The sequence below is a fragment of the Catharus ustulatus genome, chromosome 3 (genome assembly GCF_009819885.2).
Source record: "Catharus ustulatus isolate bCatUst1 chromosome 3, bCatUst1.pri.v2, whole genome shotgun sequence".
Taxonomy (NCBI): domain Eukaryota; kingdom Metazoa; phylum Chordata; class Aves; order Passeriformes; family Turdidae; genus Catharus; species Catharus ustulatus.
The window spans coordinates 94,602,976-94,629,217 of NC_046223.1; the positions used below are offsets into that span (position 1 = coordinate 94,602,976).

At 36.5% G+C, this 26,242-nt stretch overlaps 2 protein-coding genes across 3 annotated transcripts in view; one reads left to right on the forward strand and one right to left on the reverse strand.

The window, feature by feature from the left end:
* The window catches only part of MCPH1 (microcephalin 1), a 145,197-nt gene that overhangs the window by 31,193 nt on the left and 87,762 nt on the right, over positions 1–26,242 (reverse strand). The gene's annotated exons all lie outside the window — the stretch shown is intronic.
* ANGPT2 (angiopoietin 2) overlaps positions 24,446–26,242 on the forward strand; it is a 42,945-nt gene continuing 41,148 nt past the window's right edge. For both annotated transcript variants that reach the window (XM_033053925.1, XM_033053926.1), the window contains exon 1: positions 24,446–24,877. In XM_033053925.1, the coding sequence (XP_032909816.1) occupies positions 24,593–24,877 (285 nt within the window). In that variant the 5' untranslated portion in view covers positions 24,446–24,592. The remainder of the gene's footprint in view (positions 24,878–26,242) is intronic.

The following is a 26,242-nucleotide window of genomic DNA, read 5'->3' on the forward strand; positions in this document are numbered from 1 at the left end:
GGAAGCCTAGTATCTGCATTAAAGAAAAAAAATATCAAAATTAAAAGTTTGCTTCAACTACCTTAGGATTTTCAGATATTGAATAATTTTGGACAGTCCAACTTTTTTTTTTTTTCTTAAACCAACACAGGATATTGTGCAGTGAGTTTCAAGAATGGCATTTGTTTTGCTGGCTTAGGGAAGTGGGGAATCCTTCCATTTGCTTTTAACAGTAAATGATAAATCCAGTGCTGTCAACAGATTTGCTATACCTGGCAATGTGCAGATGAATAATACTTTGATAAATAAAAGAATCTTCCATTCCAGTAATAACAAAGTGAGTGATCTTGTTGAAAGCAAAAGCCTGGCAAATGTGAAGGGTTACACAGATGCTCCCAAATGGCTCATTCCCCAAACAGTTGCATTAACCCATAATAAATGCAATCTTAACATTAAAAATAATTGCTAGTTTTATCTTTAAAATATGAAAATGTGAGTCCTTTTGCTGTGTCTCAGCAGACTGAATTGTTTTACATGAAGGCAGGATACATTCTTCTCTCTACTCTTCAGTTTTAGCTGAATGCCATTGCAACGCCCAGCAGTAACTCAGTGTGTGCCAAACATGAATATTTTTAAGCGTCATTTGAGTTTTAGAGGCTGCAGTAAGTGATGGGAACACAATCGTCTTGGGAATCTACAAATAACTTTAAAAAAGCTCATAAATCTGGCTTTCATGTTTTGGTTTTCAACAGCTTTATGAAATATGTCAAAGCATGAACACAGTGAGTTCGTTTTCCTTCAAATTTCTGAGGATTGACTTTTCTCAATCTTTTTTGATATGCTGCAGAGAAACAAATAAAAAGGACTTGGCTTTTAAAAATCAGGCATCAGCAAATTAGTTTTTTTAAAAGTTGCTTTCCTATTTTAATTTTTTTTTTGTATTAACAGTGGAAAAACTAAGTAGGGCAGCCTAAAGTATTCCCTCATCAAAACAACCACAAAATGTTTCTGTTTAGTACACAATATATTACAACATACCAAATATTAACAAAAATGTGATGTGTAATTAAAAGATTTTTTTCCTTATATTGTTTAAAAAAATGCATTGTAATGACTAAGCACAACAGAAACCTGGAGAGCTGCATTCAGAAGTCTCATGCAAACTCTATTTACAGGGGAAACACATGCACTACAGTGATAATTAGCAGGGAATGCTTGGTTTTTAAAACATGAACTAAAGGGTCAGTTGAAATTACATCAAAGTTCAACAGCAAAAATCTTTTAAATTGTCTGAGAATCACCAAAATGAGCCCGCTCAAAGAGATTACCTGGCATCACATATGGTGCCACTGCTGTGGAATGCTGCCCACTGCAAAACTAGATCTGACTTGGGTTGCTTTCAGAAACTCCCAAAAGAACTGCTATTGTGATTACCTCTGGTCTATAACTTCCCTGAGTAGTACTCCTTGGCAGGAATACTACTTTATGTGTAATAACATCTCCTCTTCACTTAATCTATGTCACAAATTGGAAGATCCCATAGGAAGAATGGAAAGCAGAGACATTTAATCCTCCAGCACTAAAAGTAGCAAGTGGAGTTGCCAGCACACATAGAGAAAAAAAATCCCCTAGGTGTTCAAATATTTGACCAAGTGCTTTTTATCAATTATTTTTTTAAATTACCATTACTCAAGAAAAGTTTTTTGGAGAGGACCACTTTCTTCATAGGTGCTAAACAAAAGACATGTCTAATGAATTCTATTTGAAGATTATTTTCATGAACTATTGTACTTTTCAGCATGAAAATAATATAAGAACTTTGACTATATTGTGGCAGCAAGCTGGGACTGTCTTCTGTATAACTGAGGGAGAAATATTTATGTTGTGAATACAGAGTAAGTTTAAAGCTATGATAGTTGGTGGGGTAATGGCTGAGTACTTGACACTAAATTTATTGTCTTTGCTCTTCTTATTTCTCAAGTTAAGGATGAGCATTTGAAAAGGATTTGTTTTAATAAAGTGAAAAAATGAATTAATAAACCACAGTTGTAAGTTGTGTGCATGGTAAGAAATTATACTCTTCTAAAATAGCTGATTCCAGTATGTGTTTGAGGAATTGACACTTAAGAACTTGTGAGCTAATACACCAAACACATTTGCAGCAGATTACCCCATTGTTTTCTTCTCAAATGTCTGCAGGAGGCAGAGCAGACACCGTCAGTAACCTGATCAAATGTTGTAGGAAAACAGAAGGCTAACAAATTGTTGCTGTGAATAAGAAGATGTTTGAAACATAAGCCTTATTTAGAATATAATCTCATTCCTCATCAGGATTCCATATGCGTTTGGGATTTTTAACGTATAATAACATTTCCACTTTTTTCTTTTTTATGACTTATTTCTGATTGAGCATTTTTTTTTAGTAACAAAGATAATAATATTAACAATATTAACAATATTAATTTTACTTACTTGATAGTTGCATTTGGTCTTGCAGGAACTATCTTAATGAAGATTAGATAAAAGTAGGACTCTAAAGATGAAACTATTGAAGTGCTAATCTGAAGTGGAATCTAAAATCAATTCACAAGAAAGTCCACTTCTGTTTACTGAAAATCTAATGGTGATATTTTAAAATCCTTTTTTTTTTTTTTAATTATTGTAAATTCCATATGGAATTTGGGTTTGTTTTAAATTTGAGCTTGTCGCTTATGATATAGTTAAATACAGAGAACTAGGCAGACTTATTATGGTAGTGACTTTCAGTGACTTCGCATGTTAGGTGGGCAAAGTCTGTAAGGTCAAACTCCTGATCCTGTCCTCCTTTCTGAGTTCCTTTCCTATATTCCTGCTGTTCTTCATTTAAGAATGGTGCAGGATCCAATACCTACTACTTTCTAGTCTATCTGGGTTTCATCTGGTGTTTTAGCTTCAGTGAAAGCAGAAAGTGTTTTCAAGAGGCTGTCATTGCATATGCAAGCAGTTCCAATTTGAAAACCAAAGGATATTCAGCAAGTACTGAAATGATATAAAATATGAGCAACTGAGATTTGAGCTTAAATGAAAGATAAATACTCTGAAGCACAGAAACAGTCACAATCTTCAAGCAAAACTAGTTATTTTCTAGTATATCTATCTATCTGGATATCTTAGAGAAATGCAAATGCTCAATAACTTCTCGCCTGCAAATTAGTTTTCTAGTAAATGTATGTAAATAAATATTTACCATATCTGAACATATACATATCTGCCCCAATCCAGAAATCCCACTAAAATACATGGGAATAAGGTGGGTGTATCAGGAATACAGCTCTAGTCCTATAACAATACAAACTCTCATGATGTAACAGAAGGCACTGTTTGTTTGTACACATACTATATTAAAGTATACACACTCCTCAGAGAATGAGGAAAAGGAATTTAATCTAGCTAGCCCTGCATAAGGGAAAAAGTTTAAAAATGTCCTTCACACTCACTGGATCGTGTATGTATTTTTATTTTAAAATTCTACTAGGTTTAAAATTGAGGGGCTATTGGTATTTTCTGAAAATGACATTACTGATTAAAGTGTAATGCATTTTTTCCTTATGCTGTGGACTGATACTGGGAGAACTGTAAAGCCATCATTGTTCAGACTATTAATGGAGGTAAGAACCCACTGCACAGCACTGGAATACTCCTGGGGCTAAACAGAGAAACAGTAATGATGTGATTTGGAGGTAATTCAATAAATCCTTCTTTTTAAAGAGAGGCCAGTGTCATACAGATTTTGAAGGGAGGGGAAAGCCAAGTCCTCTTCTGAGAAGATACACATATAAACCCCAAAGTGGTTTTTAATGATTTCACAGCTAAACAAAACTACCTGGCATGGTCATGCTCCTCTCTGCTGTGTAACAGACCTCTTATTACAAACAAATATGACAGTTAAAAATTAAATAATCCCAATCTAAATTTAAAACAGTAGTTTTATCAATTATAAACATATCACAGCTGATTACTTCTCCAGTTTGAAGTAAAGATGAAATCAGGTATGATATGACTAGAGAATGAAAAATCAAAATACTTTGACTAGGCAAATTTTATATTATTTCATAAATAAAAGGAATACATCATATTTTTTATGTTCATTAAAAGCTGAATTATTCACTGAGACACACTTTGGTAATGCCAGCATGATACAGTCACAAAGCATGCACATCAGGATGACAGCTGAAAAGCAACAGAGAGCTTTGCACATAATCTAAAACTAAATCTGTATGTAATTTCCTTCCCTTTGTTAATTGAAGATTAAAACTAAATCAAGGGGAAGCCTTCTATGAGGCTACTTCCAACAACAGATGACTCAACTAGCACCTGAGAATTTGTTGTGCTTGTGTGTACTGAGGTTCTGAACTTCCTGTTTCAATAAAATGCCAAACAAGTTGTGTTTCCTTTACAAATAAGCTATTACATCAAAACCTGTTCCTATAATTTCAGTTTTTGTCCTGATTCCAACATTTTCTTTGGCAAATGTAGAAACATTCTAATTAAAGAGAAGAGAAAAACAAGCATCATTCATCATGGTAAGAATGAATGCTCAAGAGAACATCCTTACTGGTTACTTGTTCATTCAGTTTAATTTGGCTTTTTAAGTGCACTTAATTATGGCATGCAGTTCTCTTAGATAAAACATGGGTAGCAGAGTTTCCACTAATAGTGTCTTGTGAAAGCTATTAAAGGTAATAATTCCTCTAACCCATACAAATGTAATACCACCTGTGTAAAGTAATTAAAAATATTTTTAGAACACCATAATACTTTAAATACACTATTCTTTAACATATCACTTGAACTTTTTAAAAGTGGAAATGTTTCTTTGTTTTCCTCAATATGATCTATAAGACAAGAGCAATAAGAATTTTTTCCAATGTCCTCTTTCCTTAATTTTTGCATTTTTTGTTAATGTTAGATTCCAGATGAAAGATCTCCACTTCATTTGCAATTACAGTAATTTCACGATTATAAGCTGCACCATTTTGACTAAAATTTTGGTCTGAACCCAAAGTGCGGCTTATAATCAGGTGCAGCTTACATATGGACAAAGAACGAAAAGTTGCTGTTTTAGTTTGGAGGACAGGTGTCTGCTGAGAAAGGCAGGAGCTTCTCTTTGAAATGGAGAATGTAAACCCCCTCCCTCCAAATTATTATAATTTTGAAATCAAGGAGCTTTCAGGCAAAAATATGGGAACTAGGAATAACAGTTCTTTTCTAGGGAAATTAAAATAGAAATACAGTACTACAAAGAAACAAACCCCAAGCCCTGACAAAGTCAGAGTACAACCTGACACCCCGTCAGGCAGGGTGTTGGTAGCAGTCCCATTAAATGGTGGCTGCATCCTCCTGCAGTGGCAGATGTGATTCAGTGGAAGCAGTGCTCCTGTAGAAGGTGCAGTTTCCCTCTAGAGGTCCAGTGGTGATGTGGAGAAATCCGGTTTTCCTCTGGAGTCCAGTGGAGAAAGGGGCTCCCTTAGTGTCCCAAAACCTCTGTTTTTATCTTGGTAAAAAATGTTGGGCTCTTCCCCCTGGCTGGAGCAACTTCTGATGGGATGCAGTAATTTTATCAGTCACACAGTGGGACTCAATGGCCATTAGCAGAAAATGACTCACTGGAGAAAGGTTGGGTTGTGAAAAGATAAAGAACAATGCCCTGCCTGGTTTCAATGGATGGCCCTTTAGCAGAATATCTGCCATTGAGATAAGGATCACTGCCTCCACCCTCAACAGATGGTGATAGAATAGATACCTTTTATCACACTCTGTATTGTAACGTGCGGCTTATAATCAGGTGTGGTTTATGTATGGACAAAGAATGGAAAGTTGCTGGCACCTGGAAGTGCGGCTTATACTCAGTGTGGCTTATAATCGTGAAATTACTGTAATCACGAGAAAGACAAATTCTCATGAAAAGGTAAATACCAGACCTGCAAACACAGTATAATGTAATTGTCTGCTTAAGTACAACACAGCCTATATATTACAACAAATGTGGTTTCTTTCCTAAATTGATTTAACGACAAAATTGGAAGGGCTGATTCACCCAGCTTATACTTAAAGCGATCACTTAAAGTGATACTATAATAGGAGTTATAATTAATTAAACAAATATATTTTGGATAAGTCTAAGTGGACATTGTATCTTTCTAGAGAGCACTACTTTGTCTTATAAACCAAAGGTTTCCAGCAAATGAAGTTAAAACCTCATTTGGGGTTGTGTTCTAGACAAATCTAGGGAAAAAAAATCCACTGTAAATGGTTAAATCCAGTAGAGGATACCGAAAACTTCTGATGAAAGAAGTAACTCCTACAATGTCTGCAACACCCTCCAAAGGCAGCATGAAAATAGAAATAATGTGGTTAATCCTGGAAAAATCCTACATTTGAGGAATGATCTCATCAAAAAGGAGAATGACTTGGCAGTGCTGTTGAGAAGAAGCCAGCGGCCCTAGAGCAGTGGTGAGATGCTCCTGGGGAAAGCACACAACAGGGGATTGGATGGCAGTGTGCACTCACAGCCCGGAGACACAAACATACCCTGGGCTGCACCAGAACCAGTTTCACCAGCAGGGGATTTTGCTGCTCTGCTCTGCCCTCTTGAGACCCCACCTGGAGAGCTGCATCCAGCTCTGGGGGTCTCAGAATAAGAAGGGCATGGAACTCTTGGAGCAAGTCCAGAGGAGGTCACAAAGGTGACCAGAGGGCTGGAGCACCTCTCCTATGAAGACAAGCTGAGAGAGTTGGGATTGTTCAGTTGGGAAGAAGAGAAGGCTCCTGGAAGTCCTTAGAACAGCCTTCCAGTACTGTAAGGGGGCTACAAGAGAGCTGGAGAGAGACTTTTTATAAGGGTATGCAGTGACAGAATGGCCTTAAAATGAAGGAGGGTAGGTTTAGATTAGATATTCAGAAATTCTTTACTGTGAGGGTGGTGAGGCACTGGAACAGGTTGCCCAAAGCTGTGGATGTATCCCTGGAAGTGTCCAAGGCCAGATTGGATGGGACTTTGAGCAGCCAGGTGTAGTGGAAGCTGTCCCTGTCCATGGTGGAGGGGGTTGCAGCTTGATGATCTTTAAGGCCTCTTCCAACTCAAACCATTTTATGATTCTATGAACCTCCAAAAAAAAACAACCAAACAAATTCCAAACAAAAAACCAAAACCAACAAACAAATCCGAAGCAAAAAACCCAAGAAAAAAATATTGTCTACTTTTAATATCAGATAATCTATTACATGTCCTTCAGCATCTCCTACATGAATAAGCAGCAATCGGCCCAATCCACATCACAGACACTAATAATAATGGGATTACACTATGTTACTGCTTCAGGAAGCACATCTTTAGTTTCATAAGTATGAGTTTAGCCAGACCAAAAACTCAATGGGACGGGACAAATAAATAATTTTCAATTATTTATGCCATTCCTATTTTATAGCTTTTCTTCTAAGCCAAATCAACTCAACAATATAGTTCCACATAGTAAAGTTTTGTGCAAATCTTCTTAATTAATATCATACTTACCTACTTTATGTTAGACTAAACCCAGAACTTCAATAATAGTCCTCAATAAAATCTGTAGAGTTTGGCCTTGCTTTGTTTTGAAACTGCAGCTCTTTCAAGGCACTTACAATGTACTTTGATTCAGGCAGGAATCTCTGAGGCTAGGCAAAACTTGGTAGATCACAAAAGTTTTGGGACAGGTTTTTGGGATTTAACATGATAGTGAAAACCCTTTTAAACTCATTTTTAAATGTGAATTTCCTTTGATTTTAGAAAGTTAGTACTAAACAGAATTTAGTTTAAAAACTAGATACTAATTAATAGTTACTGTTAAAACAGCCAGCAAAATTCCACCCCATTCAGACTACCCTTAAAATTCCTGTCCCTCAGGCAAACATACTGCTGGTTAGACTTCTCTCTCTAGAACAGATTTAAAAGTAGGCATGACATGCAGCAAAGAGTATTGAAGGTGAGCAGAATCACGCTGCCTCTTCTCCACAGGTAAAAGTCTCTAATGTGAACCACTGCCAGAATTTTCTGCTTGAAATGCATTTGATAAAGCCTCCAGGCCACAAATAAATTTGGTAGAATGAAATATGTGGTAAACTGTGACCTTTCAGTCAGATTGGGAAAAAAGAAAGGACAGAAATTCTTCTGAAGATCAAAAGCTCCCTAGTGCAAATATTATCCTTTGTTTTGGATTTATTCAATGCATTTAGATGCAAAGTCTGCTTTTATGTTCAGTGGAAAACAATGAAGAAATACTACCTTTGTAATATACTGACTAGCAAAGTGAGGATCTTTTTTGGTTGCAGCCTCTGGGATCAACTTCAGGCAATAATACTTCTTAAAAATTATTAATTTAGATACTCTTTTAAATACAGTAATTTCACGATTATAAGCTGCACTGACTATAAGCCGCATCTCCCAGTGTCGGCAACTTTTCGTTCTTTGTCCATATATAAGCTGCACCTGATTATAAGCCGCACTTCGGGTTCGGACCAAAATTTTAGTCAAAATGGTGCAGCTTATAATCGTGAAATTACTGTACTTCTGATAAATAACATCAATGTAGAAGACATAAATCACTGCAAGAGAAACATGACAATGAAACTTTTTGTCTTTGAAAAAACCTCCAAGGTCTGCAACAGAACCTCATCAACTCACAATAAATCACACAACAGTAAGAACAAGTACAGAAGTGTATTATTATGTAAACAAGCACAGTAAGTCAAAATCATTGCAAAGTAAATCAGCTGAAGATGGAATTTAGTTTGACAACTTTCTTACAAATACATTTTAAAATTGAATCTTTTTTTTCTTTGTGTGGTTGGAGCAAAGGTTTGGGAGTTAGGAATCAAAGGAGCCTAATTAAAATGCTTATATCAGGGAAACTAAGACTAGCAGGACAAAATCTGGCACATATTCATGGAGTATTTTCTTCATATTAGCTGTGAATTACTTGAGCCTCAATTTTGGAGGACAGAATTCTGCAGTTAACACTGTAACTTAGACACACTCGTGAAAGTGTCTGAGAAGATGAGCTAGATCAGCTAAAATGTACATTCTGAAGTTCTCAGGAGATGTAACTGAGAAATACATTCAAAAAAACATCGGGTCTGTAGACCCTGTAGAGACATTGTCATGGACTTCAGTGTCAAGTTTTCTTCCAAGAACAAGAATTGAGTTGCAGTACAACATTTTGCTTACGACTAAATGAAGAAATTTCAAGGGATTTATTAAAAATAAGAGATTTTAAAAATTAAATAAATAAGATTCACTTTTGCTGGAAGCATTGCATGACTCTGTGTTTTGAGGGAGTCAGATTTGTAATTAATTTTATTGCCTGGATATAGTGCACTACAACTATAATAAACAAAGGCCAACAAGAGCATCTCAACAGCTCCACTAAAACTGTCAGACCAGAAATTTTCCCTTCCCAACATAGCTATAAAGAGTCTCCACAAAGTTCCACCATATTTTGGCTTCTTCAGCTATTCCGTCTAGAACTACTCTTTAATAAATGATAATATAATGATAAGAGACCACAATTCAACACATTTATCCTCTTATAAAACAATGTTTCTTCATATACATGTTCTTCTGTGCTACATTCTTTACAATTTCACCTTTTAAATAAATGGAATGTATTTTGGACTGACAGCATTTTAACAATTACAGATAAACACTGCATATAAGTCTGATTTGCTGTTATGCAATAAAATACCATAAACAAATAAAATATACATAAACACTTCCCTTCTACCATAACAAGTGTGAGGATCAAGTAAGAGAAAGCAGGATTTCTGAAGCTTTAGCTGTATAACCCCTGTGGGGCTCCAATGGCTTAACCAACAAAAAATCATTATGTGCAGGAGCCAGGAGGTTTTTTAGCACATCCTGGTCTCATGAAACTCTCATTCTTCCATTTTGTTCATATATGGAAGACAGAACTCTAATTTTTCTTTCACTACCATCCATACATGCAGTAGGTTTCACTGAATGTGTACAGAGAAACCTTTTTTACTGAAGGATAAAGGTATTTAGATGGGACTGACTAAAACAACCATGGTATTTCTAGGCATTACGATAATACACATTACTTACCATAGAAAAAATATTAAATCTAAAAGCTGATTATTAGCATCACGCACTTTTGCAAAGTGTACGTGACCGTCTGCCAGTGAGCTTGTAATGAATCATACAGACAAACACAATCACAGTGCAACATCACCAGAAGGGAAAAGACAAAGGCACATAAACCTAACTATGTTTTTTTCTACTGTGGAAAAAAGATCAAAGTAAAACTTTGATTGTGCTTTCAAATGATAACAGTTTCCCCAAGTGCTGATTTTCACAAAGTGCAAGATTACACTTCAGATGATAATGTAAAAGCATGTGTAATGAATGCATAATGTGCTACAATTGCAGCAGAGTAGAAATTTACTAAATCTACATCAGTAGAGCAATGTAAACGTCTGCTCTTCCTTGCAATTAATATTGGCTGCAAAGATGACTGGGCCTGCGTCTGCTCTTGTTACCTGTATACTAGTTTCAGCTTCTTTACTGCAGTCTTCACTTGCTCTCATGGTGCTGTTATCACAGTATTTTCCTTTAAAATACATCCCAGTGTTTCTTTTCATTTAAGAATCGCGTCCTTTCAAGAAACTCAGAAAACAACCCCAAAGCAAACAAACAAAAACTGCAGTTTTGGTTTATGAAATATACTCTATATTTATGTGCAGAGAAAATTCTGGGCTGGAACAAGCTGTCCTGTCAACACTTAAGACCTTCTTTTAGCAAAAAATTTATATTCACTCATTTTTCATTTTCATGCTAGTCCAACCTAGTCAAATCCAGAGAGGAAACTGGAGGAATACATCACAGTTATAAGCAAAATAACCAGTGAAAAATTTTGTGGACCAAAGTGTATGAGGCCATTGTACTAATAAGCAAGGACCACAGAGTGGCAAAAAGGAGTTACAGAACTGATTTTTATCCTGGAAAATAAGCTAGATAGATAAAACAGAGCTTTTTTTAGGAGCTAATTGGGGTGTTAAAGTTATTTGTAAGTCTTTGCAGAACATAATAATGTACTCATAGATTCTATTCGTGTGCATAGATTAAGCACATCAGCCAGAGAAGCCACAGAGGTAGGTGAGCAACAATCAGATGCATCCATAAAGTCCAATAGGTTCCTAGAACTGTTTTATCTTGGCTATTTTGTCATGTATGCTATGTATATCTGAGTATACTACATTTTTAAAAACAACTTTTGGATAAAATTGGCCTTTTGACTCAGCAGATCTTTGAAACTAACATTTAAAGGACGTATTCCACAAAAAATGATGCTATGTCTTCCTCCTTCCAGTTTGAGCCAATTTCCCTGGTATGGAAGCAGGATGTACTTCAAGTTCTCATGTCTTCACTGGTAATAAAGGATAAAATTAGTGCCAGGCTCAACAATCTATCTTTATTACATAAAAATAGTAATTTACATATGCATCCTGAATATGTAAAATTTCCTTTCTTTCTTGTCTGTTAGCAATGTATTGAATAGAGGGATTATTCTGAGTTTCACAGATGTAACACAGACAAAGAAAGAGCAGTGGATTACAGAATATTAGAAAAGCAGCATGTAACTTGCAGAAAGTAATAGCCTGGTAGTACCTTTTTTAACCTAGGATCTAAAGTGAGAGGCCAAGTAGATGATTTATGCTCTCTCTCTTAATATAGTTAATACTAAAACTGAAAGCATGATAAATGAAGGTAAATATTCTCAGGGTTCTTTCTGTTAGACCGGGAGTTGAAGTGCTTAAAAAAAACCCCATATGCATTAACCTGAACACTATAAAAGTTCTACCTGCAGCCACAGTAAGTTTTAGCAAGTGAAACCAGTATGTGACTGTGGGTTGTATTATAGACAGGAACCCAATCCCAATTTCATTTGAAGTTTTCTACAGCATCCAAGGTATTGAGAGGACTTGCTTTTTATTAGGTACAATAAACACATACATGCCAATGAAAGGAGTTGAATGGTATTTGATTTATAAATAGATACAAGAAAACAACATCTTGAAAGCAATGCCAAATATGCAGATGTTATCAGTATTTACTTTCACATTCTGGAAATGTGAAAGGAAGGTCTTACAATGGGACTTTAGAATTTACATTTCTGGGACTGCTAACTGAACTATTCAGAAACCAGGATTCTGGCTTTCAAAATCATGCTTAAAATAATATGGCTTTTATTTAGTACTTGCTGCCTTCTACGGCCATTTTGCAGAGGAACATTATTTTCACGTGTCTGTAACCATGAGGAATAGAATTATTTTCCCTAAATTTATGCTATCATTTCTTTCTTAATTGAATTAGTCCACAATCTAGGACATAACAGACCAAAAGGACAGAGTAACATAATCACTGACAACACCCAAAAACAGGGCAAGATTTATCTTTTACCATAAAACTCTTGAGAAAATTTGTAACAGCTGCAGTTTACATTTCAAATACAACCTCAACTACTCATGCACAAAACATATTAAAAGCTCTCAGGTTTTTCCAAGTTAATAGATCAGAGATACATTCTTACCTAAAGATGCAAAGGGAAACATACTAGGATTTCTGGAAATCTCTAAACCTATACTGAGAAACCTCTGTCATTCATTTGTGAACATTAAACATTTTAAAATTTTAACCACGAAGTATTTTAAAGCACAGAATACATGGCTATTCCAGTTCAGAGACATTGTTAAAAGCTGACTCTAACAGCTGAGACCAGAGCAGAATACAAAAATTAAAAACAGAATAAGGATTTAGCAATCACTTATTCCTCTGGTTTTATTCTCCTGCCTGTAACGTTTATTTCTGCTGACCTTGGCAGATGTCCCACAGAACAGAGAATGTCCAGTATTATACAGTCAAGTCTTATGTCTCATATGAAAAGCATATGGAGTACGGCTTTCCACATATTTTCATTGAAACCAGGCTGATTTTCAGATGCCTAGTAAACTGGAAAAAGGACCCAATGCATACATGGATAAAACCTTCCTGTTCAGCAGACGCAATACCAGCTACAGCGCATGTGACATCCATGTGCAGAGCTTTTTACACAGTCCCAAACTGCCCTGAATTTCAACAATTAGCATTTAGGATTCACAACTCTACCTTTATAGAAGAATATTAACTAGAAAAAAAAAGAAGAAGAAAAAGAAAAGGATAAGATAAGAAATCCTCTCTTCCTTATTTCTAATTCTGAATACTTTAATTTCTGTTTGTCTTCTGTTCATTAAAATGACTTCATTCCGCCAGCTGTGATATGGTGCAATACTTACTAAGCCATCTGCCAGTTCATATTTTTTTTTTTGAAACAGGTGCCTCCTTCTGACATGGAAGAGCCAGAAAAGAGATGGAATTTGATGAATGAACATTTAATGAATTTATGAACATTGAGAAATCAATGAAAGGGAACCAAGTTTCACTTATTGTAAAGCTTGATTTGGACCAGGCACGAAAGCCAATATTTTAACCAGTGGTAACACCTCTTGAAAATGCTTCCAATTGTTTAACTACTCCACAGAATGTTTGGTGAGAAATCTATATATTAAAAAAAAAATTCTCACTGTGTAAAGCTAATGTAAATGGCAACTGTGTGAGGATTCACATATTCTGGTTTATTTTAGAAATACACTTGTATTTCAAATAAAGACAGTTCTTGGCTACTGTTCATGTCATTAACAGTTTTAAAAGCCTCGGGCCATCCTCTGTAAGCAGGCACAGGGCATCTGCCAATTACAATAATGCAGAACAGACCCACATTTTGTTTACTTCAGCAGCTTCTGATCATTTTCCATGACAGATGTATCACAAAAAGGTTCTGACATCAGAAAAGTCTTTAAATGAGAAACCCCCAGTTTGCCTTTAAAACAACTCTTCTTTCCCTAGTCCTCGAGGCTATCAGTTTATTGAAATGAAAAAGTTATCCTAAAAGCATGTGTTATTTTTCTTTATTGGGTGTACTGTAGTCTAAAACTGTGGGCCAGCAGAGTAAGTTCAGAAGTAAGTGAGTGCAGATTTTCTGCCCCCATTGTAGAACCAGCAAGGTAAAAAACATGAATTCAAAGGAGCCCACTTCACATCAAATAAATGTTCAAAAATACAGGTTTTATAGTTAATGAAGAGCGATCTGATTTTGGTTTTGATGATGTGGCTTTTTAAGTTCATGATGTCCAGGAAATGAATAAAAAAAAATTATTCACTGTAAATATGTTTAAATTAGTTTTCTATTAAAAAAAAAGAAAATCTGAAAACAAAAGCAGCAATTAAGCCATTGAAAATTGAGAATAATTTGTCTGGTTGCAAACTTCTCAGTCAAGAAGGTTTTCATGTGGGCAGTAACAGTCTATGAAGCACAGTCCCACTCTGATGCTTTTAGCAATTGTAATAACTGTATTCTTTTGCATGCCATTGATGGAATTAATAATGTAAAATTAAGTTGTCCCAACAGTGCAAAGAAATCTGAAACCATAACAATTTCCAATATAAAACCCACTGCTGCATTATATTGGAATAATTGTACTTAACATTTTGCAGGCATTAATATTAGCTTGTGCCTGATAGGTTTAATTTAAAGTCTGGGAGAAAATGCAAGAATTATTTCAACGATATTAATTATATTTTTATCATCTGAAGAGGCATATTTTTTCCTATAAGCACTTTTCACATGGAGGTCCAACATAAACATTTTTCTTTCTTTCATCACAGTGAGAAGGCTTGATGAGAGAAATCAAGAGATGAAAAAGCTTATTAAATCACTTAATTCATACTGCTGCCAGTACAGGATTTTCCTTTACATTTTTCACCGTTTTGCCATCTGTATTACTCATACAACAGGGATTCTACTTCTTCTCATGAGAGGCTTTTCTACAGTCTCATAGATCTCATCTTCAGAAGATTTATCTTTATACTCTGTATGAAATTAAAACAAATTTTAGGCCATGACTCCCTACAGTTTCCCTGCCTGCTGTAGCTCTGCCTGGAAGACTTCCCAACTGGCTGAAAACTCAGTCCATTGCTAGTCCATCCTTCCTGACCATGGGCTGCACTGGGGTTCCAGAACAGTCCCTGCTTAGACATTTCAACTGGCATTTACCAAAGGTATGGTGCTCTTAGCCTTGCAAAATGTGCCTACAGTGTGAAAGAATTATGTGAACAATCTATTTTAGACCAAATTTCTTACTGGCCTGTTTTTTTTTTCTTTTTTACATCAATTAACAGTCCCAGTGAATCCATTACCAAAAGAGAAGAGTGGCAAAACGATACAGTTTGGATACAATAGTCTGAAAACGGTAATAAAATGAAAAATACTGATTATATATTAACAGCAGCACTGTGAGAAGAGACAATGAAACACATATGAAATCTCCAATAACCATCACTTATTTCCATAAGTTCATTTCACCTAACTTCTGGTGCTGTCATCTGAACTTGTTATCCAAGAGCCTCCTTCTGATCAACAAAGGGAAATTTCTCTTACTCCACAAGGAAATCTTGGTTGACCTGATATATGCATTTAATCAAAGAATGGCACCTTAACACCCAACACAGGGGTGATGCAATCTTCATTAATGCAAAAAGAAAATATTCTAAGGTGACTGAGTTAGGAGACATTGACATTTCATTACATCATCTAGTAAAATTTGAATGTATGGATTTTGCTTCCTAAAAATGATACTCAAGTGGGTGAAAAGGCAAAGGAAAGCAGAAATTAGTAGAAGAACATCAGATGATCACTAATTTGATGAACTAGAAATAAAGTTATTCATGTTCAAGAAAAATGCCATTCACTGGACATTGCATTAAGGCTCAGGCCACAATGCTGAAGCAGTAACAAATCAGAATGTATCATTTAAAACCAAAGGTGAAGCTTTATTAGCTATTTATAATAGATTTTGATCACAGATTTGACTGAAAATATTGACATAAAAATCAAGTAAGAACATAAAAATACAAGAAAGATGTTCTATAATCAAGCTTAACCTCAAGCTAATAAGCTAAGATTGAACTGTTTGATTTGTAAATAAAAGTCACTTTGGTTGTGGCTAGCCTGAATGTGGATGCACATGCAAACAATATAAACATCACCAATGTCGTCTCCAAATTTCCTTACATACATTTCTAGTGAGACAGAATAAAGATTTGAATTTTCTGTGTAGGGAAATTACTCAAGTAATAATTCAGGTTTAGACAAAAGACCAGTAAAAGAACTTTCTAATTGGCTTGTGCCGGGAAGAAAATATACCACTTTAATGATAGGATACTTACAAGAGATTTAGTCTTGTCTACATATTCCAATGGAGATGGAGGATTATTTTTCCAGCAAAGCATTTATTTGGAGAGATAAAGAATAGAATATCACTCAGTCAGTGAGGTATTTACATTAATATTTATAGAGCAATAAGTTGTATGGAGGCAAGGAGTCCAAACTCAAAGAAGCCCTTATTTTGGTATCTGTATGCAGCTAATCTTTGTGCTGTCCCATCATGGGTTATGATGCCCCACTAACCAGGGAGAAAAAACCCCAACTTTAATTCCTTCCTTTGCTTGTACAGCAGTAAGACCAGCAACAAAAAGAATGCCCAGTTTTTGTGGCAGAATCAGCAAGAGGGTGGGCAATGTTTTTGAGAGCTATTACTGAACTATGTTTATTAGTACTGAAAAAAAGAAAATATTTATCTTTATGGAGTGCAAAAATAGTTTGCAGTTGCTCTGTCCGCTTCAAATTACACATCCATAATACAGTTCAACAAATATGAATATATGAAAACATGCTGCAAATATTTTTCTTGCACTCTCCATAAAAAGGTTAGTGCATGTACTGTATTTTTTTTCTTGAGGGAAACAGATGTCAGGAACTAGGTACCTTACTGTTGCCGTAAATGTCCTCTCCCTCTCTGAAAGTGTTGTTTATTCCTCTTAGACAGTTTCTCACTTCCTTTTCGTTCCCTCTTTGACACCAGTTTATCTTTGAATTCAGATCTTAACTTGAACATGCTCTTCGGAAGTGTGACATGCTGTTATTATCAAATAAGTGTGCTATTACCAGATGAGAGAACCTTCTGCTAACCTGACTGACTGCTTACAAGAGGAAGGACTTAAATCACAGGGCCTGGGGTGATTTGTAAGGCAATCTTACTGTCAACTGCTTAGACGTTTTATAAATACATTCCTTTAAACAAACGGCATATGCATTTTTCTTTAGGATGTCAGTAAGGCAGATTTCTCATTTTCCAAAAGGCTTCTGGATTCTTTCAGAGTCTGCTGACTTTTCACATCAACATAATACAGCATTCACATAATACAACAAAAGTCAAAACCTTACATAAAGATTTTAGGTTTAAATTGTCCAAATGCACAAAACAGCAATTTAAAAGACATTTTTCAAAGCATAGAAACAGTATATAAGCATACAAAGTAAGAACATCTGTGAAGTTTTTAAACTTATAATTCAACAGTAAAGAATAAATACACAAGTGCTATGGGAACAATTTTTGAAAACAGGTTTTAAAGGCTTTACTACACATTAGCACACAAGTTATTTCAACCAATGATAACCTGTTTAAACAAGTGCTATGTTATGCTTTTCCCAGTATGAGAGACAGGGCACAGCACTTAACACTGTCAGATATTCAGCAGTGCAACTGTAAGATCCTTAACATTAGCTGTAATTTCCATGTTAGTTTTGAACTTGTGCTATTTGAGTTTAAGATGTAATTACACTTGTTACCAGATAAAGTTTGCTGTCATCACGTAAATCTGAAGAGAATAAGCACAGCCTTTAAGCACTATAGCCAAACTATACAAAAATGTTAAGGAGGAAGGACATGTAGCAACTATTCTTCATAATCCTGGGACTCACTTCCTACTTCTGTCTGTGGATGACTCATCTTTCAAAGATTAAAATAACATTCATTATTAGAAAATGCTCACAGTGAAAGACACTACCATCTGTCCTACAAACAGGAGCTTCATTAATGCACAGTGAGAGTCTTGTTAAATATGCGCCTACATTATTTGTATAGACTTGGATTCGATAGATATTTGTGAATTCTACTTTAGATATCACTTGAATACTTGGACTGAAAAAAAAATCACTATAAAAGTAATGAACCAGCAGAAATTAAGAAGTATCTTGTATTTAACAAGGTTTTGGAATGTGGAAGTGATAACGACAGGAATTAAAAAAACTCCATTAATTCATGTTATTGTTGTTACTCAGGATGTGATATCATAAAGCCCCAATCTAAATTAACATGAACAATTATATTTTAGATACAGTGACATCAACAACATATTAAGCACACATATATATACAGATATAATTATGTATGTATAAAATGTCTTTTAATGTTAATACAATATTACATTAAAAAAGTGGGACACCAAAATAAGTCTGCAGTTTGAAAATATGATTACTTTAAATATCTGATTATCTGAGAAAAGATACCCAAGTATAATCCAAGAGAAAGGAAAGTCAATCCAGCCAGTGGCCACAAAGAAGGCAATGATGTTGACATTGGTAGGAGAGGTGCTGAATTTAGACATTCCAAATTCAAAGCAATTAAATATATAATCTACTTGTGAGAAGCTCTGATGGTTGTCTAACCATCCTTATGATAGCAAAGTTGAATGTAATTTACTGAGGCAGAACTAATACAATAAGCTTCATTAGCAAGTCACATTTCAAGTATTATGGAGGAGCCAGACAGATTATGTTACAAAGTTCAGTATGTTGATTATAAAGACCAAGATAGGGATTTTAGACACATTAATGAAAGCATAACATCAAAAAAGGGAGAAAATAAAGCATCAAAGAAATAAAGGAAACATAATTTGTAGATTATAGATTTCAGTGCATTGAAGGATGGTAGCAGTGACAATTGTTAAAGAGAAAAAAGGAGTATGGAAAAATTTCTAAGGGAATACACGAAGTCTGGTTTTGGCTGCATTATGCTTCTACTAGTGCTGTGACATCTAGGAAAAATGCTGTGTACTCAAATGATGGATTGGATGTTACAAGGCAAGATGGGAAAAAACCAGACTGAGTCACCAGGACAGTGGTAACTGAAATTTTCAGTGGATCAGATTATTGACCTCTTGTCCCTTCAGCAGAAGTACAATATGAGAACTACTGGGCAAATGCCCTCCCTTGTAAGGAAGGGCACTCAAAGGAGACGTGATGGAACATCAGAGATGGAACATACAGATGATTATGAATTCACAAGATGTTACACCAGATGTTCTGAGTGGTTAGAAATAAGCTGCAGCTGAGAAAGGGAATGGAATCCTGAGACTTTTTTAAAGAAGTCATGAGAGACTGGTGCAGAAGCTCAGACAGAATAAAAAAGATAATGAGCAAATGGTGGGGAAAGTAGGAATGATTGGTAATATAATATTAATTTTAAAGTGCTAAAAATCTGAACTATGGTTCTGGTTTAAAAGAAATTGTTTGGCTTATAGGAAAACATAATAACCTATCACTCCTCTCTTTGAAAAAGACTGTAAAGTCTAAAAACAGACAAGATTTTCAGCAGCCTAAAAATCCAATAGGGTCCTAGATCCTGTTCCCTGTTTTTTAAGTTACAAGTTCATGAGTCTTGTCCTTGTTGACATTTGTTCCTGAGAAAAATGCTAAACTACTTACAGTGAAGGAAAGTATTTTGAAGACAACTAATGAAACTATCATAAACTAATATTAAAGTACAAGGAACCAAAGGTGGGAATTTAACATGGAGTGTCAAAATGTGAGGAATGTAAATACCAGGAATACATAAGATACTTTATTAATTTATTCCATGTTTCAGATGATTTTTCACCTCAGATTTGATTTTGAAGTCACATTACAGTATTTTCATTTATAATGTAGATTAAACATCCCTGTAAGAATGCAGCACCAAAACCTACTTGTTTACATGGTTTTGCCTTTAGTTTGCACATATTTTATGATGTAGTTTTCCCTTCCTAAAATGAGTAGACTGCTGAAATGAGAACTTATCCACTAATCAACTTCTTTAAAGTTTTAGGTGGCAAAGTTTGCAGATAGCAGACTAAAGTCAAATCAACATTTTCTTATATTACTTAAGTTTATATGTTTCCTTTTCTATCAGAGGTCTCACAAGATCTCTGTATCTGCCTGTCAAACAGAAGCTGTGCAGCTGTAAGTAAAATGATAATTGGAAAGATAATGTTAGTAGAATTCAGGCATCTCTCAAAGCAGCCTGGTTTTATGCTGTATGGAAAAAACCCATGACTGGCTGAGTAAGGGAGTTTACTGTTTCCCAGGAAAGGAAGTTGCCTGCACACATCTAGCAAAATGTTCTAAATGTTTAGTTTTGACAAAATACACATTTCAGCTCTGCTTATAAGGTGAGTTCTGTAGAGTGGGTATCTTCCTTCTAAAAGGCAAAAGATCTAATTTGTACTTTAAATATATCCACTGTTTGGTATTTTATGGCATATACTGTATACACTTGGCTCTAAAGCAAGCAAGAACTCACAGGCTAAAAGCTATATTTTAGTTTACAGTAAAAATGTATCATGAATGTAAATACAACACTCCATATCGACAGCAGAAATGAAAGATGAAGAGTACAACGAACATGAAAGAAATACTGAGAGGATGTGACTAGTCTGAATTATAACTTTTTACTCGGTTTCTGACATTTATAAGACTCCATGCCAAATTATTTAAATTCCTCCCTACTTCAACATGTCTAACAAAGAAATGGTCGTTCTCATAACTGACAGGGGACAGATTTCAGTCATTCAGTTTTCAGAATAAGCTCTCTCTTTCAAGCAGTCTTGTTAAAATGCCTCTAAGGCTCAGTAAAAAGGCTGTATTCGGGCATCTTCTTTCCTCTTCCTCAGATTTCAAGGACAAAAATGGATTTAACTTGCCTTACTTTTCACACCAGTATTCTAAATTTAGCTGTTACTACTTTCTTTTCCCCTGAACTCTGACTGGCTTTGACTCTCTGGAGAGGCAGAGAAGACCACTTCCTCCTTCACAGCTGGGAAAGCTGCTCCCAAAGGGATAGAAAGGGTGAAGGATCACAATCAACTGCTCCAAAAGATGCACCAAATATGGCACTAAGCTGCAGCAAAGGGTTAAAGGGATGTATATTTATTTCGTTGGCAAGGTGAACAACCACTAACTTTCCTGGACAGTGGGAAAGAGCACCTCATTAAAGCAATATGAGTCCATTGGACCCAGATGAGGAAACAGCAAAACCCTCTCTCAGTCATGTGTGTGTGTGGTTTTATTCAGTTTCTGCTCCTACAGCCTGGGGTTATCAATGAAAGTTGGGGAAATCATTACCATGGTGCACCTCGGGGTGTTACTCCAAGACTTAGATGAGAAGCACAGTGAGTAGAAGCTAACTGGTGGTGCCTGCTGTGCTGGTAAGAGTCTTCCATTAGGAGTTTGTTGTCACTGCCCAGAATAATATCTGTGTTTCTGTACCTTTTCCCTGAACTGCAGACAGCTGTCATAGCAACTGGCCATTTACTCATTCATTCATAACAACACAAAGACTAAGACACAAAAACCAAGCCCAGCTTAAAACACAGTAAAAGGTGAACTTGTTTCTCTTTCCAGTATTCCTACAACCACAGTTCTCCCTAGTGGAGGCCCAGGATACAGCAAGGTTTCCTAGGCAGTCTCCAAATTCAGTTTTGCTCCTGGCCTCATTACAACACAAGGGCCTCCCAGGGTCATGCCTCAGCCTTTCATAAAGGAAAACAGACTCCAGTTCAAACCTTTAGAGACACTCATCTCTCCTCCAAAACCCAGCAAAACTGAGCTGCCAGATTACAACAGTGATGTGACTCACTAGGGCAGCATACAGATGACAAGCTTTATGGCCATTCAAAAACTACTGATTTAATCAATGCTCTCATGGAGATCCTTTCTAGTGAATTCTCAGTAGATTCTCACTTAAATCTTGTCTTTTATATGTGTTCAGTCCCTTGAGTAGACCTCTAACAATTAAAAAGAAAACTTCTAAAAGACTACACTGTTCAGTCTTGTATTTTCGCTTAATATCTAAGTAAAGAATTTTAAAACAAAATACACGAAAATGTAATCAGAAAAATAAAAATTATCCTCCAGTTCTTCCTCACTAAGAGACAGATATTTCCAGGGTCGGAGCAATCTAATTTTCAGCACTACTCTATTGAGTTTACACATAAGGTGAAAGGAAGGATGGATATGGCCCTTTATTTTTTCAGGGTAGCTGTGCAAGGAAAACATGGAACTGACCAATTTAAGGACAAATTGCAATGGGAAATTCTCATTTAACTTAGAAAATTAATTAAAGTACCCAGATAACAGAAAATACTGAATTGGAATGTCTCATTAGATAGAAATGCTTCCCACAGTCTAATGGGTTAATCTAATTCTGTATTCTGTCTTCATTGGGTAATAGTAGGTTGGTCAAGTATCCGGCAAAGATTTACTCATGTGGAATTAAACATTCTTTTAAAGACTTCAATTCATTGAAAATTAGAAATCTATACAACAACTTTGAAACTTTGTTATCAGTGCAAGTAGCTGTCACATTTATCTGCTTGGCTATTGCAATACAAAATACATACATTTTGTTGCAAATAATCTTGACTGTTCCAAACATATTCCTCTGTTTCCTCTGATTAGAAGGATGAGCAGTGGCATATGAATACTCCACAGGAAAAAATCCTACAAATTGGTTTCAGTCATCATAGTCCAAAAATAATCAGAATCTTTCTGGAATTCACCAGAATTAAATTCTAGAGATTTTACTTTCCAAAGGTAATTATGTAAAGAAATAGCAGCAGCTTCCAACAATCTAAGACATGAATTTCAGCTTCTACAGCTGTTTTTGACAACCCCTGAACACAATTTCCATGATATAAAAAAGTAAAAGCCACATTATGCACTATACAACACAAAGCATTATGTAATAGTCTGTCTTAAGAGATACTGAGACACTCTGGGATTTTCCTTGAATATGAGTAACTTTGGTCAGTAATTCATGTTAGTTTGACTAGCACAGTATTCCTTTTGTTTATTTTAATTAAGAAAAATCCATCATTTCCAGATCCAGACCTAGTCAAAATCTCAAGCAGTTTGTCTTCAGGAGTTAGTACCCTATCATGCTGGTTTCAAGAAGACAATTTCTCCTTACAGAGAGGTAAACTTTTCCAAAATTTCAGTGGAATGGACTCTTTCCCAGGGTGTGGTAAGTTGACTAGTAATTTTCCGCTTTTTGAAGATGACCGATCATTGCAGAGACCATGGGAGTTGAGTAGTCCTTTTTACTCTTACATATAAATTTGAAATACTTTATAAGAATTTCCCTCCCCTTTTATGGGTATTTCCCACTCCCAAGGGCACAGAATTGGGCTAGGGAGAGCTAACAGGGTAATTCCTACTCAACCATGAGACTTCCTGAGCCATGCCTTACTGCCACTGCCTCTGGATGGTTTTTCCTCTTCCAGTCCCAGCTGACTTGTGATCTCTAACTCTTACATTAACATTAGCACTTCCAAAGTTAGCCATGTCATACAGGAAAAAAAAAAAAGTCTTTAACATAATAAATAAAAAGCTTGTAAACGCTTAACCCTTGAAAGACATGCCTAAAATTGAGCGTTCATCCCAGAGATTCAGTAAGACACAAATTCTGTGTTCAACTGAAAACCTAAAATTAATGCCCCTCCTGTTCTTTTTGCAAGAACGTACCCACGCCTGCTTTTGTATGCATGGGATAGTATCTTTCTCTGTAATTCCACAATGTATTAAACTAAAACTAAATTACATCTTGGTTCAGTGCATTAAAAAAAAAGAAAAAAAAAAAGAAAAAAAAAAAAAAGAAGAACAAACAAGCCCAGGGAGGTGTGTGTGTGTGTGTGTGTGTGTGTTTAGCGGGGGTGGTCGAGGGGTAAGGAGTTTAGAAATTATAGCCATCGCAAATAATTTACTAGCATAGTTGGAGGCCATCGGAACTGATGGCTCTGTCTAGGAAACTCTCAATTAGGGCCGTGCTGCAGGAATTCGCAGGGGTCCCGCCGCTGCCGGCTCCTCCCTGGGGTTTCCTCTCGCCGCCCCGCTCCCGCCCGGCGCTGTGCGCTGCCCCCGGCCCGGCCAGCCCGGAGGGAGGAGCGGCTCCGCTCCACACGTGTGCGGCTCTCACAGCTGCTGCTATAAGGGCAGGGGGCTCGCCTCGCCTCGCCTCGGTGCGGTGCAGGGCAGGAAGGCAGCGGGCCAGGCGGGGCGGCTCAGCTCAGCTGCTCTTCCCGCTCCGGACCGTGCGGGCACGGCGGGAGCGGCCGCACCTCCGGGGCAGCCCAGCCCAGCCCAGCCCAGCCCAGCCCGGCCCGGCTCAGCTCAGCCCAGCACAGCACGGCCCGGCTCAGCCCAGCCCAGCCCAGCCCAGCCTGGCCGCACATGGCAGCGGAGCGCTCGGCTGCGCCGCAGGTTAGCTAGGGCCGGGCTCCGGCCAGCGCATCCAGCCTCTCTAGGTCCGCCGAGTTACCGCAGGGATTAAAATGCAGCTGGCCGCCTGCTTCTTTTTGGGCTGCGGCATATTCTTAGCTTCAGGATACAACTCCTTCAGTAAGAGCATGGAGACGATAGGCAAGAAGCAGTACCAGGTTCAGCACGGGTCGTGCAGCTACACCTTCCTTCTGCCCGAGGCGGACAATTGCCGCTCCTCCGCTCCCTACGTGTCCAACGCGGTGCAGAGGGATGCGCCTCTGGACTATGATGATTCAGTTCAAAGACTGCAGCTGCTTGAGAACATCATGGAAAACAACACTCAGTGGCTAATGAAGGTAGGGTATTATGATTTCTGTCCCAGAAACTTAACATCCTGTTGTCTCTTTCAGTGCGATTTCTTTTTTCTTGAATGGTGTCTAAATTCACAGAGTGCATTGTCTGAGCTAAATTTCTGAATTACCTTTCAAATTAAAAAGTTGCTTTGAAGTCTGGGAACATAATATTAGCTAGAAAGGACCAGTGAACTGCACAGTTCTGCAGAGATTGTGCTTTAAAGTTTGTCATTACATTTGAGTTTCTTGGACAAATTGCATACACAGATGGACTGAGGGCATGTCTGAAGTTTCTGACACGAGAGAAGCAGCTACTAATTTATAATTAACTGCCAAGGGCTGTTTTAGATCTGTTTAAAGAATATGTACCTTTAAAGAATGTACCTTTATCAGAGGCATGCCTTGAAAATGTTATCTGAAATGTGATTTCAAATCTTGAATACAGAAATTAACCTGTTAAACCCCACTGATAAAGAAGTGTAGTTTCAGCAAAGACTGCAAGTCAGACTTGAAATGAAATTAGCCTTGTGAAGTGATAGAATTTCAAGAAAAATCTTAAACAGATATCCTTTGCATTCTGTAACATTTTCAGTGACATGTACAAGATTCAAGGGAAAAGTAGTCTGGAAAAGGTGTTACAGATACCACAGAGCTTCCTTTAATGGAACATGGCATGTTTATTGCCAAAGTGGCAACATTTGTACCTGAAAAAGCAGGAAAAAAAATTGCAGCATATGTTCTTATTACTGGAGAATAAACCTTATCACTATTTCACATTTTTATAGAAATTAATTTAATTCAAAATGCTATGCAGTTCAAGATATTCTGACTTTAAAAACCCTTAATTTTACTACTACCTGGAAAAGTGTGTTAGTATAGTCTAATTGCATAGTAAATTTATGAGTGTTTATGTTTTTACCAAGATGTCTGTCTTGTAAGCAATAAATATTTTAAGGACTTGGCACTGTATTTCCAAATAAGTGTTCCAGTGATGCCATAACGGTTTCTTCATAGCGAAGGAAATGTGTTCTGAATGGAGAGAATTCAGTTTTTTACAAAGAATGGCCATTTCATACCTAGATATAAAAAAAATTTGCTTAGGGCTCACTACTCTCATCAGTCACAAAGTTACAATGAAACCTGCTGGTGAATTTGTAAATGTTAAAGTTCACATTCCAAAACAAACAGGACAGGGTTTTCATCAACCTGAAAATGAGCCTTGAAGCTTAAATCCAAAATGCATACACTTGAAGGCTCCAGTGTGGAATTCTAAATCTCTCTTTATAGGTTTAGGATGCTTAATTTAGAGACACAAATAATGTCAGTTGAGTAGTTTTTGGTTTTTTTCCACAGACAACTTATTTTCAT